Raw genomic sequence first — 13,709 nt, 5'->3', positions numbered from 1 at the left:
GCAAGTACACACACCAGCACCCCAGAGCCTGGAGCAGAGATAGAGGGAGCACTGACATGAAGTCACCCCAAGGCTCAGGGCTCAAGCCAGCCCCTCAGACAGTCCCGCTAAGAAACACTAAGAAAGGGGCACCTGGGTGACTCAGCAGGTTAAAGCCTCTACCTTCGGCTCAGGTCATGATCCCAGGGTCCTGGGATTAAGCCCCATATGGGGCGCTCTGCTCATCGGGGAACCTGCTTCCTCCTCTCTCTCTCTCTCTCTCTCTCTGCCTGCCTGCCTCTCTGCCTACTTGTGATCTCTCTCTCTCTCTGTCAAATAAATAAATAAAAATCTTTAAAAAAAGAAAAAATAAAGAAACTACACAAAAGTCACCTCAATGTCAGCCTCTTAGGCTGTATGTGCACTGGTCATATCTGTCACAGTGCTACACACGACAGCCACCACACAGTGTTAAAGGCAAAGAGAAGGGCCCAACAGTTACAGAGGACCTGCCACACACCACAAACCTCATGTGTCGTGCTCACAGATGACACATTGTGGCAGGCATCATGAGCCTCATCTCCGAAAAATCCATGAGGCCTCTGGGCCTCTGCTGTGCTACCTGACCACAAAGTCCTAAATGTTCTGAGAAAGGCAAAGAAGAGTAAAGGGTCTAAAACCCTTGGTACCGGGTGCCTGTGTGGCTCAGTGGGTTAAAGCCTCTGCCTTCGGCTTAGGTCATGATCCCAGGGTCCTGGGATGGAGCCCTTCTCTGCTCAGCGGGGAGCCTGCTTCCCCTCCTCTCTCTCTCTGCCTAAATCTCTGCCTACTTGTCATCTCTGTCTGTCAAATAAATAAATTTTAAAACTCTCGGTACCAAGCTCTCAGCACCTTAGTATTGTGGTTAAGCAGACAATACGAACTAAAATAGTTCATTCCCTCATTCCCTGCTAGGGGAGTCAATGTCTCTCAAACGGAATCTAGAGAAAGACAGCAAAAGTCATAAAGATGTTCACGGTCTTTGCCCCTACAATTTCATTCCCAAGAGTGTATCTTCAAGAAACAGTTCAAAAGGGTAGTCACTGCAGAGTCCACCATAGTAACAAAAAAGAGGAAATGAGATAAATGTCCAACATTCGAAGAATGGTTTGGAAAATCCCAGAACCTTTGACTCCTATAATGTTATAAGGTCCATTTTAAACGACCTTCAAGATCAGAAAGAAACAAGGCAAAGCATTTGTGATTAAATAAATGAAGACTGAATACCAAACATCCTCGGTGCTCTCACTACACATTTATAAAGGAGGTACATGTATATATGCATAAAGGAATGCAGTTGGGAGGGTGGTTAAGATTATGGATGGTTTATCGTCAACATCATCATCATCATTATTACCATGTCTAAATTGACTTTGTGGTTTTGTTTAATGAGTGCCTTTTCAATTAAACAAAGAGAGAGCAAGAAAGACAGACAGACTTAACCCCAGCACTAAGGAAAGGCCCAAGAGGAGCAGGTCTGGGATGTGAAACAGAAACTGAGAACCGTCCTACATACCCGGAAGGAGGAGGCCAGGCAGGCCCCGGGGGAAGGGAAGCCCTCTAGGTATGAAGAGGGTTGTAATTAGTCTGATGCTAATTACAGAAGTCTCGCTAGCTTATTAATTTTTTTTGACAGACTCTGAATGAAGACTGAATTCCTTCATTAAGCCAACTTGGGTTCAGAGGCACATTTCCTACGTGGCCTTCCTCATTCTCTTCAAAAAACCTAGCCTTTCCTTTTTTTTAAGGACAGCAGTAAAGTAAAATTTAGTAACAGAAACACACACCCTGGAGAAATTAAGCCTCCTGCCTTAAATGTAGAAATTCAAGACATTTCAGGGAATTAAAGGGGCTTGAATAAGGAACTGAACTACAATATTTTCCACACTGGGAAATATAAACAGTAGTGCAGAATACTTAGCTCACTACGAAGGCCCCTCAATCAGGTTCCAAACTGTCTTTCCGACATCACCCCGTATTTGCCCCCACAGACACCTCATGCTCCAGCCAAAGTGAACCACCGTGGTCCCCCAAACACTTTCTTCACTTTCCTAACCCCTAACCCCATTCCACCTATTGTGCCTACCTGAAAGTCCTCTTCTCTCTTATAGCTGCCTGCTCGAGTCTGACCCATCCTCCCAGGCACAGCTCAAAGCCGTGTCCTCCGTGACACTGGCCTAACCCAATCCGCAGGGCCTGACTCCATCTCCCACTCTCTGAAGTGGACCCAAAGTACTCACAGTCTCTCTGAAGGAGTTACGCCCAGTCTGCTTGCAGTACAGTTATACAGGCACCTCCCTTTTCTACCATACTGAACCCCAAGCAACTCGAGGCAAGGACCCCTTCAGAGTCCTGTGTGGAATCCACAATGCCTCTACTAGAAGCACACAGTAGGCCCGCAGTCTCTGTTGTGACACAAGACAAGGGAAAGAGAAGCATCCCTTCTGTGGAAAGTCACTTCCTACCTCAGTTGCTCCTGTTAGGCAGTGCAGAGGCGAAGGCATGCTCTTCCGAGGTCCTGAGTGGGGATACGATGGATCCTGACTTTGTAGTTTCCAGTCTTCAGGAGACGCCAGCTTCCTCCCTAGTTGACCGTAGTCCGCTCGGCCCCAGGTAAACACCTTGCCAGTTTCTAAAAACAAACATTAGCTGAATTAAGGTTACATTCCACAGCTGTGCTCTCCTGGGCAGGCAGTGACTTATGAGACAAAGTGTGAGCGTTTATTTTAGTATTAACTACCAAGTACCAGGAGCCATCCTATCTTCCTGGAGGGAGAGCACAACTATTCACACTTTCACAGATGCGGGGACTGAGGTTTGGAGGGGTGAGAGGGCACGACCAAGATCAAACAACAGGCAGCACCAGAGCTGGATTCCAGCGGAGGCGGATTCCAAAGCCTGTGTGCCTGCATTTTGACAGGGGACAGGGCGACAGGGAACTCTGGCCACACATTATGGCCTCCCCACCCCTCCTTGGCTCACTCAGACGTCTGTTCTCAGGCTGTCAGCCGCCTTGAAGTCCCCAAGGCTCCTGCCTTGCCCCATGCCACAATCTCTTAGCACCCTCCTCCTAGCACAATTAACGGCCAGTTTTGTGTGTTTTCTCTCCACATAAAACGACCTTCAGAGTCTATGCTCTTACCCAAAGGAGCAAGTCTCATAGGCCCAAAGCAAGTGCCTATGTGAGGTGGAAGGGAGTGAGAGAAGGGAAAAAAGACAAAATCATTTACAGCCAGGAAAGCCTCAGTCCCCCAGATGTACCATCTGGGAAGCTGGCCAGTGCAGAAGATGATTGAAGAAAATGGATTTTGGAAAAAGAGAAATGCCTTTCTTCTCCCAGATAAGAAGAAATTCACCAAACTCGCTCAGTTGTACCAAGTGCCACATTTGTTATTTCAACAGAAATGCAAAACCCGATGAGGCATAGATTATTAACAGATTCTCTGCAATAAATATGCATAACCATGTGCGCTGTATAAATTCTTTATACATGTTTATTTTAACAAAGAGACTCTTTGCTTAAGAGACAAAACACCAAGCAATGCATATTAAATTCTAGACAAATCTACTACTATGATACTACTGTGTTTAGTATCAAAGCTTCATCTGGTCCTATATTCAACATACGGTTTATAGTGTCAGCTACAATACAACCACAGACTCAGGGGGGAAATGTCGGAATAGCAAAGGGATGCAGTTCAGAGGATAGGCCTGCTCACAGACATCATGTAGACACCGAGGAGTTCACGGGAAGTTCTGAGCTTCCTCAGAGGTGAACAAAGTCTGTGTGGCCCATGGGGTACGACAGGAACTGGGAGCAGGTCCGCTCAGATGAGCCATTCCATGGCCTCACACATGTTGTTGTTCTTGCTGTGGATGCCCTTTCCTTACATTAGTTGTTTGATAAGCTATAGCTCCAGCTGTACAGTCCAGCCCACGTACCACCTGTTCTGTAAAACCATTTTTGACCCCTCAATCCCTCACAGAAAGGATGAAACCCACCCTATTTGTGGGCCACCTTTATTACTGTACTCATCAACTACTGTGTTCTCATTTCACAGGTGAGAAGTTAAGGTTCAGAGAAATGACTAGCCCACAGTCACACAACTCCTTCTTCTACCCATCGTACCATTCTGTATTAGTTATTCAAACAGGGTCTACATCAATGGATAACCAACACCCAACACTCAACACTCTCCCCTCACTTCTGTAGGACCCACAAAAAAGCTCATGTGCCCAGGACCCACAAAGCATCCAAAACTAGCAAACTGTCACTCTACTTGAGCTGGGTGGGATATATAACCAGACTACCCTAGAAAGGAGAGTCCCAGGAAGCTAGAAGATGAGACTATTACTTCTTAACTTGACCCTACATTCTTCGGCTGCAAAGAACTGGCAAGATGTTATCTGCAAGTCTATCAAAGAACTAAATCCCACAATGAATCCATTCCTGTGAAGTAAGACATCTTAGAATCTTCTCTGCTATTGATTACTGATGTCCAAGGCAAACAAGACTGCCAGGATATGGTGTTGCCATTATTCCATCTCCAATAGCAATTCAACCATTCTACCTACATAGCACTTTTCACCTTCAAAGCACTTTACAAAGATTAACTAATTAATTCTCATGTTCCCTGAGGAGGCCACAGACATTCTATTAGAGACAAGCCCAAAAACCAGGCTGACTGGATGTCCAGCCTTCACTCTCCAGCCCAAGTTTGCCCAGTCAGTTAGATGCATTCTCTGAAGCTGTCTGTTTTTCCCAAAAAATACACCCTGCATTAGAAGGCTCACAGAAGACAAAGGAGATTCTTATTTTCCTTTTCTTTTAAACAGAAACTTACTGACCATTTCCTAGGTGCCCAGCACATTCAGAGCCACTATCTTAATTAATCCTCAAAATAGTTCTACATAGTATAGATTACTAAACTTATTTCACAATGAGGTTAAATGACTTGGTCAAGACCGAACAATCAGCAGATGGTAAAACCAAGATTAAAACCCATTGTTTTTTCTGACTCCAAGCCCTTTGGTAGTTCCACTGACTGCCCAGCTGCTGTCAGTTCTTACAGTGTTTGAGGAGGGGGAAAGTCCAGATCAAATGGGTATGTTCCGTGTACCCACTCATTTCCCAGGACACCTTGCAGAACTCAGGACTATAAGTGCTGAAATAAACGCATTTAACACAAGGATGATGATTTTAGGTCACCTGGAGTAAAAAGAAAACAATGAGTCCACACACACAAAATGTTCACTAAGGCACTGTAAACAAAAATATGTCTCAAGCAGAAGCCTGCTGTCAAATCCGAGGAGATTCAGATCACGAATGTAACAAATTTTTGCCTTACAGCCAAGAATTATATGTTACTGTGGCAAAAGAGACATACATTAATGTCATCCAAAAAGTATGTGTCTTCAGATAAATGAGAAAAAGGACCAAGAGCACAAAATAAAGTCAGCAAGTAAAATACCATTTACTTACAAGGCCTGCCCATGCGCAAACTGACACAAAATCACTATGGAGCCAAGACGTTAGGCACAGGTGGCAAAAGATTCCAACACAACACAGAACACAACAGGGGCCAAGTAAGCAGCATTGACAAAGCATGCCTAAAGAACTTGCAGGATTTCAGGCCAAAATTGTTCTGACAGGCTTGATGGAACAAGTGACATTAAAGCTGAACTTCTAGAGAGGAAAAGAAAAGGGGAGATTGAGGTAGAATATTCTAGGAGTGGGGAGAAGGGACGAGCGATCAGAGAAACAAAAGGCACAAGGTGGGGCAGTGGAGAGAGAGTGAGGGTCACAAGGAAGAGGGACTTCAAGGTGAGTCAGGACTTCGGGCTGGGGTCACCACAGACAGGAACATGCCAGGCTTGGGGTCTGGATCCCACCTTCCAGACCAGTCCAAACTTGCTGGCTTGCACTCCCCTGTTAATAAAGTATTTTTTTGACATACCATATATATGTATACACACATATACACCTCCATACACATATACATATACATCCATCTATTTATTAAAATATATACTTATATACATATATCAATTATCAGTATATCCTTATTTTAAAATATACAGTGTAAAATATACCCACAATGTAGAAAACTTAAAAGAATGAGGTAAAAACACATAAAAGGAATCATAATTTTTCTTCCCATACCCTGGCAATTCGTCTCACATGCTCACTTTAGGAACTGCTGCTAACTAGACTATGGGGAGACTGCAGACGGGGAGGTGGGGTGGGGCCTGGTCAGAGGAGTGTCTGGGAATGGTGCATCTGGCAAAGGTAGAGGGACCAGTAATAAGAACATTCGTAACATTCATAGCTAACACTAGTGTTGCACCTACTGTGTACTATGTACTGGTCTAAGCATTCTCTGTGTGGTATCCTGGGTATCTCTCTGCCCAGCCCCATCTGGTGCACAAGGGACTGGGCACTTATCCAAAGGCAGAGCAGTAGTAACCAAAGGGAAGGAAGAAAGTCACTACAATTACACAAGCCTAAGATGGATCAGGGTTGAACCTAAGGTTGAAGTCACAGGGGAAAATAAGTTAAGAATGTGCAAGACTTGGTACCCCATCAGATGTCAGAGAAAGGGAGCAGGAGGAAATGAACACCACTCTGAGATTTCAGGATTTCAAGGCTGATGGTGCCATTAAAAGAAATAGACAAAAGGGCAAAGATGCCAGATCTGCGATCCCATCAAAGACTCCATCAAAGGGAGTCATGAAATATTATTTCATTACTAAACAATTTAACTCTCCTGAGTGGTTTTGCAAACATCTTATCAAACAGTCAAATATAAATAAAGAGGAAGTGGGGCACCTGCGTGGCTCAGTCTGTTAAGAATCTGCCTTTGGCTCAGGTCAGGATCCCAGGGTCCTAAGATGGAGCCCTGGGCCCTCCCTACTCAGTGGGGAGTCTGCTTCCCCCTCTCCTGTCCCTCACCTTCCCCCACCCACCTGTTCACTCTCTATTATTCTCTCTCTCAAATAAATAAATACAATCTTTGGGGTGCCTGGGTGGCTCAGCCAGTTAAGCCTCTGCCTTTGACTAAGGTCGTGATCTCAGGGTCCTGGGATCAAGCCCTGCGTCAGGCTCTCTGCTCAGCGGGGAACCTGTTTCCTCCTCTCTCTCTCTCTGCCTGCCTCTCTGCCTGCTTGTGATCTCTGTCAAATAAATAAATAAAATTTTTGAATGAATGAATGAATGAATGAATAAATACAATCTTTTGTTTAAAAAAAAAAGAGGAAGTAAGTGAGAAGAAAGATTATTCTGTGCCAAGCCCTGGCAGGGGCAGAGGAGGTCAGAGGGCTAGGGGGCTGGTGAATATTCAAGGGGCCAGCTTCCTTCAGCATCTATCAGAGGGCTTTCATGAATGAGAGTAAAGGCAGTTAAGAAGCCACTCCAGCAATATCTAAGCTCTTTAGGGAAGGAGAATTTCTACCCCACTCCAGGGAAGGGGGTCCTGAAGGCGAGAAGAAGATGGAGTGTAATACAATGAGCATTCACACTTTAATAGAATGTCCCAAAAGGGAACAGAGTGACATTAAATGTATCTGAGGGAGTCAGCAAACAGAGGTAGATGTTATAAAAACACACCTCTGGGTCAAGGCAGAGAAAAGGCCATATAGCCCCCCAGTCCTTCCCATTCCATATTCCAGGGTGCTAGGAAGCCTCCTGGAGCACACGCAAGTGACAAGTGAGCCACGCCCTAGCTAGGAGTTTGTGACATTTATAATTCATCTGCTAACAAACACCAGTTACTCTCAGGTTATTAATTCTGAGTCTGCAAAGTATGAGAACCTGATTTCTCAAACTCATCCTTTGTTCTGACATTTGGATAGAGATTTTATTAAAAGGCGCTGATGACAACCAAGGACTGGTCAAATGCAGAACGAACTGGCATCCCCAGTTTAATCCTTCCAAGGAAGGAGAAGAGTGGGAAAGGAGAGAGCTCAGGACACAGGTGGCAGAAGCAGTCACACCAGGCTGTGGTAAATGTGCCCTGCCTCCCTCTACAGGGCAGCTATGCCACTCCCCTCTGTCCCTGGCTGTCGCCAATGTCCCAGCCCCCTTCACCTAGTCAACTCCTACTGCCTCTTCAACTCTGAAGGTCCTTAGTCAAGACCAGATTCCTCTATGCAACAATCTTGGAGAACGACGTTCCTCATCTTGGGGCACTTCTCTTGGTTTATAAACATACACTCATTAGAAAGACTTTTGATTAATGTCTGCCTCCTCTCCAGAGAGTGAGCTCTATGACTTCCGGGACTGTCTGATTCTGCTCATCTCTAATCCCTAGAATAATGCCCAGCACAAAGCTAGTACTCAATGAATATTTGTTGCCAGAATAAACAAATGAAATTAACTACTGAGTTTTATCATTCACTGATTCCATAATCTTGAGAAAATTACTCAACATTTATAAAACGGGAATAATAACATCTACTTGAAAGGCTATTGTAAAGATACTTTTGCAAAAAGTATGCAACATAGTAAATGTTAGCCACTAGTACTCTCATTCTGCTGGTTCACCTCCACAGCCTGAATCAAGGATTTTCAGTGTCCACTCACAGTGTCTACCAATTTGTCATATCTTCTCAGCCAACACCCACCTACCAATGTCTTAGGGTCAATGTCTCTATGGACAACCAAAGAAGCGGAAGAGCATTGAAGGCTCCATCTTGGAATTCTGGACCTTTATAAGATTTGAGCATACTATCTGGCATGTCAGAGGCCTCTGAAGGACCATGCGATACCAACAAATGGAAGCTAGGGAAAGAGAAGAGAGGGAAGCAAGAGGAAGCTTTAATCTAAGACTCAGAAAACCTGGCCTAGTCCTGATTCCTTTTAGGCTATGTGATCTTAAGGAGGTCCCTTCTACTCCAGGGGTCTATTCTTCCCAACCATAAAAAAAAGAGGACTGGGTTAGATGGTCTCTGAGACATTCCTGATCTACACTTCAATGACGAGATCTAAAAATCTTCAGTCAAAGTAAGTGGTATACAACCCAATTTTATTGGCATCCTTAGAATATTTAGTCTGACCAGTGTCCTAAAATAAAACACCCACCCATATCAAAGACCACTCATGGGGCCCCTGGGAGACTCAGTCAGTTAAGCATCTGCCTTCAGCTCAGGTCATGATCCCAGGACCCTAGGATCAAGCCCCGTGTTGGGATCCCTGCTCAGTAGGAGCCTGCTTCTCCCTCTCTCTATATCTGCCACTCCCCCTACTTGTGCTCCCCTCACCTCTCTCTCTCTCAAATAAATAAAATCTTAAAAAAAAAAAAAAAGGACCACTCATATAGTTAACAATTTAAATTAAATGAATTATTTAATTCAATTATTATTATTTAATTCAATTATTTCTTAGTAAAATTTCCTTAGTCTCCAAAGCTGTATCATGGACAATATCACCAATAAAAAAAGTTTGGAATTTTTGAAGTTAATGCAGGAATAAAATTTCCAAACATCGGCTGCCCAACTAAAAAGGAGCAAGAATGAACAAAAGGTAAGGGACTGTGGATAGTTCTACAGAGAGGTGACTCTGGGTGAAACTCTACTTTAGGCACTGCCATTAAGTTATCTACTCTAATCAGCCCTGAATGATTGGTGTGAACCCCCTCTTACAGATAAAGAAATAGATCACAGAAGTTGAATGACTTGCTCAAGATCACACAGCTCATATGCTGCAAAGCTACGATGATAATAATAATAGTAGCTAATATTCTTAGGGTACTTCTTTCATGCTAAACTCTCCCTGGCTTGTCCCATTTTGTCCACAGAAACACCTCACAAGTAGGCATCATTAAAATCCTCAAATTACAGGTGGGGAAATTAAGGCACAGGAGAGGTTAGGGCTGAGGTTAGGGTTCAGGCTCAGCCTCCTGCAACTGTCAGCAGCAGAGCTTGGACAGAGTCCAGGGACCTGGCACAAGTGCTGGGACCCCCAGTCACTGCCCTGGAGAGGACATACTGCTTTTCACTGGGTCACAATGCCTCTTCAAAAAGGAACATTCCCAAGGACTTCTGGAGGTTGTTCAGGGTCACGGGGACACAAAGAGCCTAGCTGCTGAGTGACTGAGCACGCTTCACCTGTGGCCCACATGGCCAAGGTCAGAATCCCACAACACACCATGCATGCCACGCTGCTGCCCCATTTTGTCTTCACTGACTCTATTAGCTATCAAATCGGGAGCACTGGTAATGGAAGTCAAGACAGACTGTACCGTGAGGAGGCCCCAGACCAGCTACAGGACGATATCATGCAGGGCTAGGGCTTCCCGGACAAAAGCAGGGAGGAATGGTTTCTTCTCCTGAACTGGGTCCTACTTTAAGTAGTTCCTTGGCCTTCCACACAGTCCCTCTGTTCTCTCCATGCTGGACAGCTGCTCCTTTGTCAAGGGCATACCATACTTCCTCCCTCCCAGGATCTAGGGTCATGCTGGGTCCCAGCCCCTAAATCTGGTCAACCCATAATACTGCTTTGCTCGTTCTACCTACAGAACTCCTTCTCACCCTTCAGGGTCCAGCTTGAATGTCACTGCCACCCTAAAGCATCCCATCATCCTCCTGTTTCGACACCTCTTCCTTTAGGAGCCATTAGAATAAGGCTTGTACCTTTGTTCCAACAACTATTCTATACCATCAAATGCAAGATTATTTGATGGCAGGTCTTGTGTTGCCCTCTGTCTTAGCCAACGTTCTCCAGAGAACCAGAACTAAGAGGATTCAGGGGCACCTGGGTGGCTCAGCTGTTAAGCGTCTGCCTTCGGCTCATTATGTTCCCTCTCTCACTGTACCCCTGTCAAATAAATAAATCTTAAAAAACAAAAACAAAAAACTAAGAGAATAGAGAGAGAGATGTATAAGGAATTGGCTCACATGATTACGGAAGCTGCAGAGCCAGTGTCTCAGCTCCAAGGCTGTCAAGCAGCAAGAGCTAATGTCCCAGAAGACCACCAGGCAGGACAATTCCCTCTTATTCAGGGAAGGGTCTGGTCTGCCTTTTTTTTCTACTCGGGCCTTCAACTGATTGGAAGAGACCCACTCATATTAGTGAGGGCCAACAATACTCAGTCCATGACATAAATGTTCATCTCATCTAAAGACACCCTCACAGAAATACTCAAAATAACATTGACCAAATATCTGGGCGCCTCATGGCCCAGTCAAGGTGACCCATAAAATCAACCATCACACCCACTAGAAGGCGAAGAGCAATGATCCTTTCTTATTCTCTCTGTATTCCTCTCAGCACCTAGCACAGGGCCTGGCCCAGATCAGGTGCTCAATGTTCATTGAAGAAAAAGGGGTCTAGGCATTGCTCTTACCATAGACTTTGGATGCCACCAAGGACATCAGAGACCATCCCATCCAACTCCTCCGAAGAGAAGACAAAACTGAGAAAAGTATCTTTCCCAAGTCCCAGTGACTACTTAGAAGCAGAGCCTGCACTCACAACATTCAACACATTACTGCCCATCTTCTGTAGGCCAGGTGCTCTCCCAGGTACTAGGGTCTACAAAACTCTCCTCCTTCATGGAGCTTATATTCAAGTGGGCTTGGGGGGAAGGATGGGAGGAGGCAACTGATCAAATACCATAAAAAACATATGCACTGGCAAAGACTCTGAGTGCTGTAGAGAACACACAGTAGGGAAAAGGGACAGGCAGAGCTAGGGAGGCACTAGAGGCCTAGGGCAGGCACTCAGCTCCCAACTTCCCATCTGGAGCTCTTCCTCTGCTATGCACCACCTTGCTTAAAGGAAGAATCTTTACAAGAACCCAGGCAGCTGAAGGAGCAATGAAATTTGCTCTATCTACCTCTCAGGACTGTGATGCGAAGTAAGGGGGACAAACATGAATACTCTGTAAACTCCAAGGGAGGTGCTAGTAATATCAAGACTAATCACTGTTTGTCTAAAGCCAGACTGTAAGAGCCCTTGGGAGAGGCGAGGCCTTGAGCCCTGGCTTTCAGGGGGCTGCTCTGGTGGGATGCCTGGTTGAGCCCTGGCTCTCAGGGGGCTGCTCTAGTGGGATGCTTGGGTTCCCTGTTCCTCCAAGGATCTGGGCACAAACCAGGCTGATGGTCATCCCCAGGACTTGCTTGGTGTCTGGAGAAAACTCTCTGGGGGAGGCTGGGGGTCGTGCAGATGTTTCCCAGCTCACATCACATTCAAACTCCAGAGTTTTTTCGCACACTTTTAGACTCTTATTAATAACATTTTAAAATGCAGATTGCTGCCTAATCTTAGCTGCGTAATTAAAAAAATAATCTTGCTTCTCTCCCTCCCAGCGAGAAAGGAAAACTATACCCCAGGGTTTCTGCAGCTAAGAAATCACGCCCTGCAGAAGAGCTGGTAGGAGGCTCAAGTAGAGATGGGGGCAGGGGAAGGGGGGGTGGAGGTGAAGCCAAGAAGCGAGTCTAATCCCTTGACTTTACAGAAAATGAAAAGGAGGCTGAAGGAGAGGAGTGATCTGCCCAAGGACACACAAAATGTTCTAGCAGAGCCAGAATCAGAATCCCACTTTCCTGCTTCCCAGCAGACTCTGTACTGTCTCCTAGAGCAAGGAAAGAAGAAGACAGCCTATAAGTTCTTAGAGGGTAGGAATAATACCTATGTCCTCACGCCATGAGCACTGTTCATCTGGAGAAGAAGCTACAGGTTTCAGATGTTCAAGATGGTCATGGGAAAAAAGTTCAAATTCTTTACATTCGTGACAGACTTACTCACAGCAGGAAGAGACCTCAGAACACTCTAATCCAACCATCCACCCGCTTCTGGCTGGGAAAAGTGAGGCCCAGTAAGGAAATTGACTTACTCACCCAGGGTAAATAGTGAGTTAGAAGCAAAGCAAGACTAGGGTTAGGGTTGGGGTTCTAAGCCAGGTCATCCTGACTTCTACTCCATCCTGTCCACAGCTTCTGAGAGAAGTACCTGTCATCCTCTCACAGGTCCCACTGCTAGCTGCATCAGCTAAAGCTTTCTAGGCTCCTTGGCAGAGAAGAAGAGACATGGGTGAGGCCCTGCCTTTCTCACAGGGATGGCTTTTCGGGAGGCCCAGGGGCTGGGGGACAGAAAGATACACATCCCTACCCCATCTCCCCGGGGTTCCTTTCCTCCCTACCTAGAGCTGCCGCCCTCACCCTGGACTCCACCTCCAGTCACTGTCCATTACAAAAGGTCAGCAGCAGCTCCCATCTCAGTGAAGTTACTAAAAAAGAATTGGAAAAAATGGCCAGGCGCTGCACCCAGCTGTTGGCGAGGCCTCGTTTTCTGCTGCTGATGATGACTCACAATGCCCAAGCTGGAGGCTGGAGCTGGGAATGAGACCTGAGAGGCTGGTTTGCCGAGGAAAGCCGCAGTTCCCAAGCACGCCAGCCTGCAGAGAGGAAAGCTCCAGGCCAGTGATGTCCCAGCCCATGGCCACAGGAACACAGCTCCCCCTGCAGACAACCGCGAGGCCCTGCAGAAGTAGGACCACAGCCAAACCACAAACTGGGACCTAAGGCCCACAAAGCTCACAAAGGTGCTAGAGCTGTTATGAAGAAGCGAGGGCTCCAGCTCCAAAGCCGCAAGAGATCCTATGACCCCCCAGAAAAAATACTCGTACTTCAAAGAGAAACTGGCTTTCAGTTCATGAGGCCCAGATTCACATCTTCAAACAGGGGAGACGAAG

At 45.9% G+C, this 13,709-nt stretch overlaps 1 protein-coding gene across 7 annotated transcripts in view; it reads right to left on the bottom strand.

Annotated features, from left to right (window-relative positions):
• SERGEF (secretion regulating guanine nucleotide exchange factor) overlaps positions 1-13,709 on the bottom strand; it is a 218,739-nt gene that overhangs the window by 166,678 nt on the left and 38,352 nt on the right. For all 7 annotated transcript variants that reach the window (XM_045066157.1, XM_045066158.1, XM_045066153.1 and 4 more), the window contains one exon: positions 2,484-2,650. In XM_045066157.1, coding sequence (XP_044922092.1) covers positions 2,484-2,650 — 167 coding nt within the window. The remainder of the gene's footprint in view (positions 1-2,483; positions 2,651-13,709) is intronic.

Source organism: Mustela putorius, unplaced genomic scaffold (assembly GCF_011764305.1).
Source record: "Mustela putorius furo isolate JIRA1106 unplaced genomic scaffold, ASM1176430v1.1 tig00003859_pilon_pilon_pilon, whole genome shotgun sequence".
Taxonomy (NCBI): Eukaryota; Metazoa; Chordata; class Mammalia; order Carnivora; family Mustelidae; genus Mustela; species Mustela putorius.
This window is presented reverse-complemented; position numbering and strand designations above follow the sequence as displayed.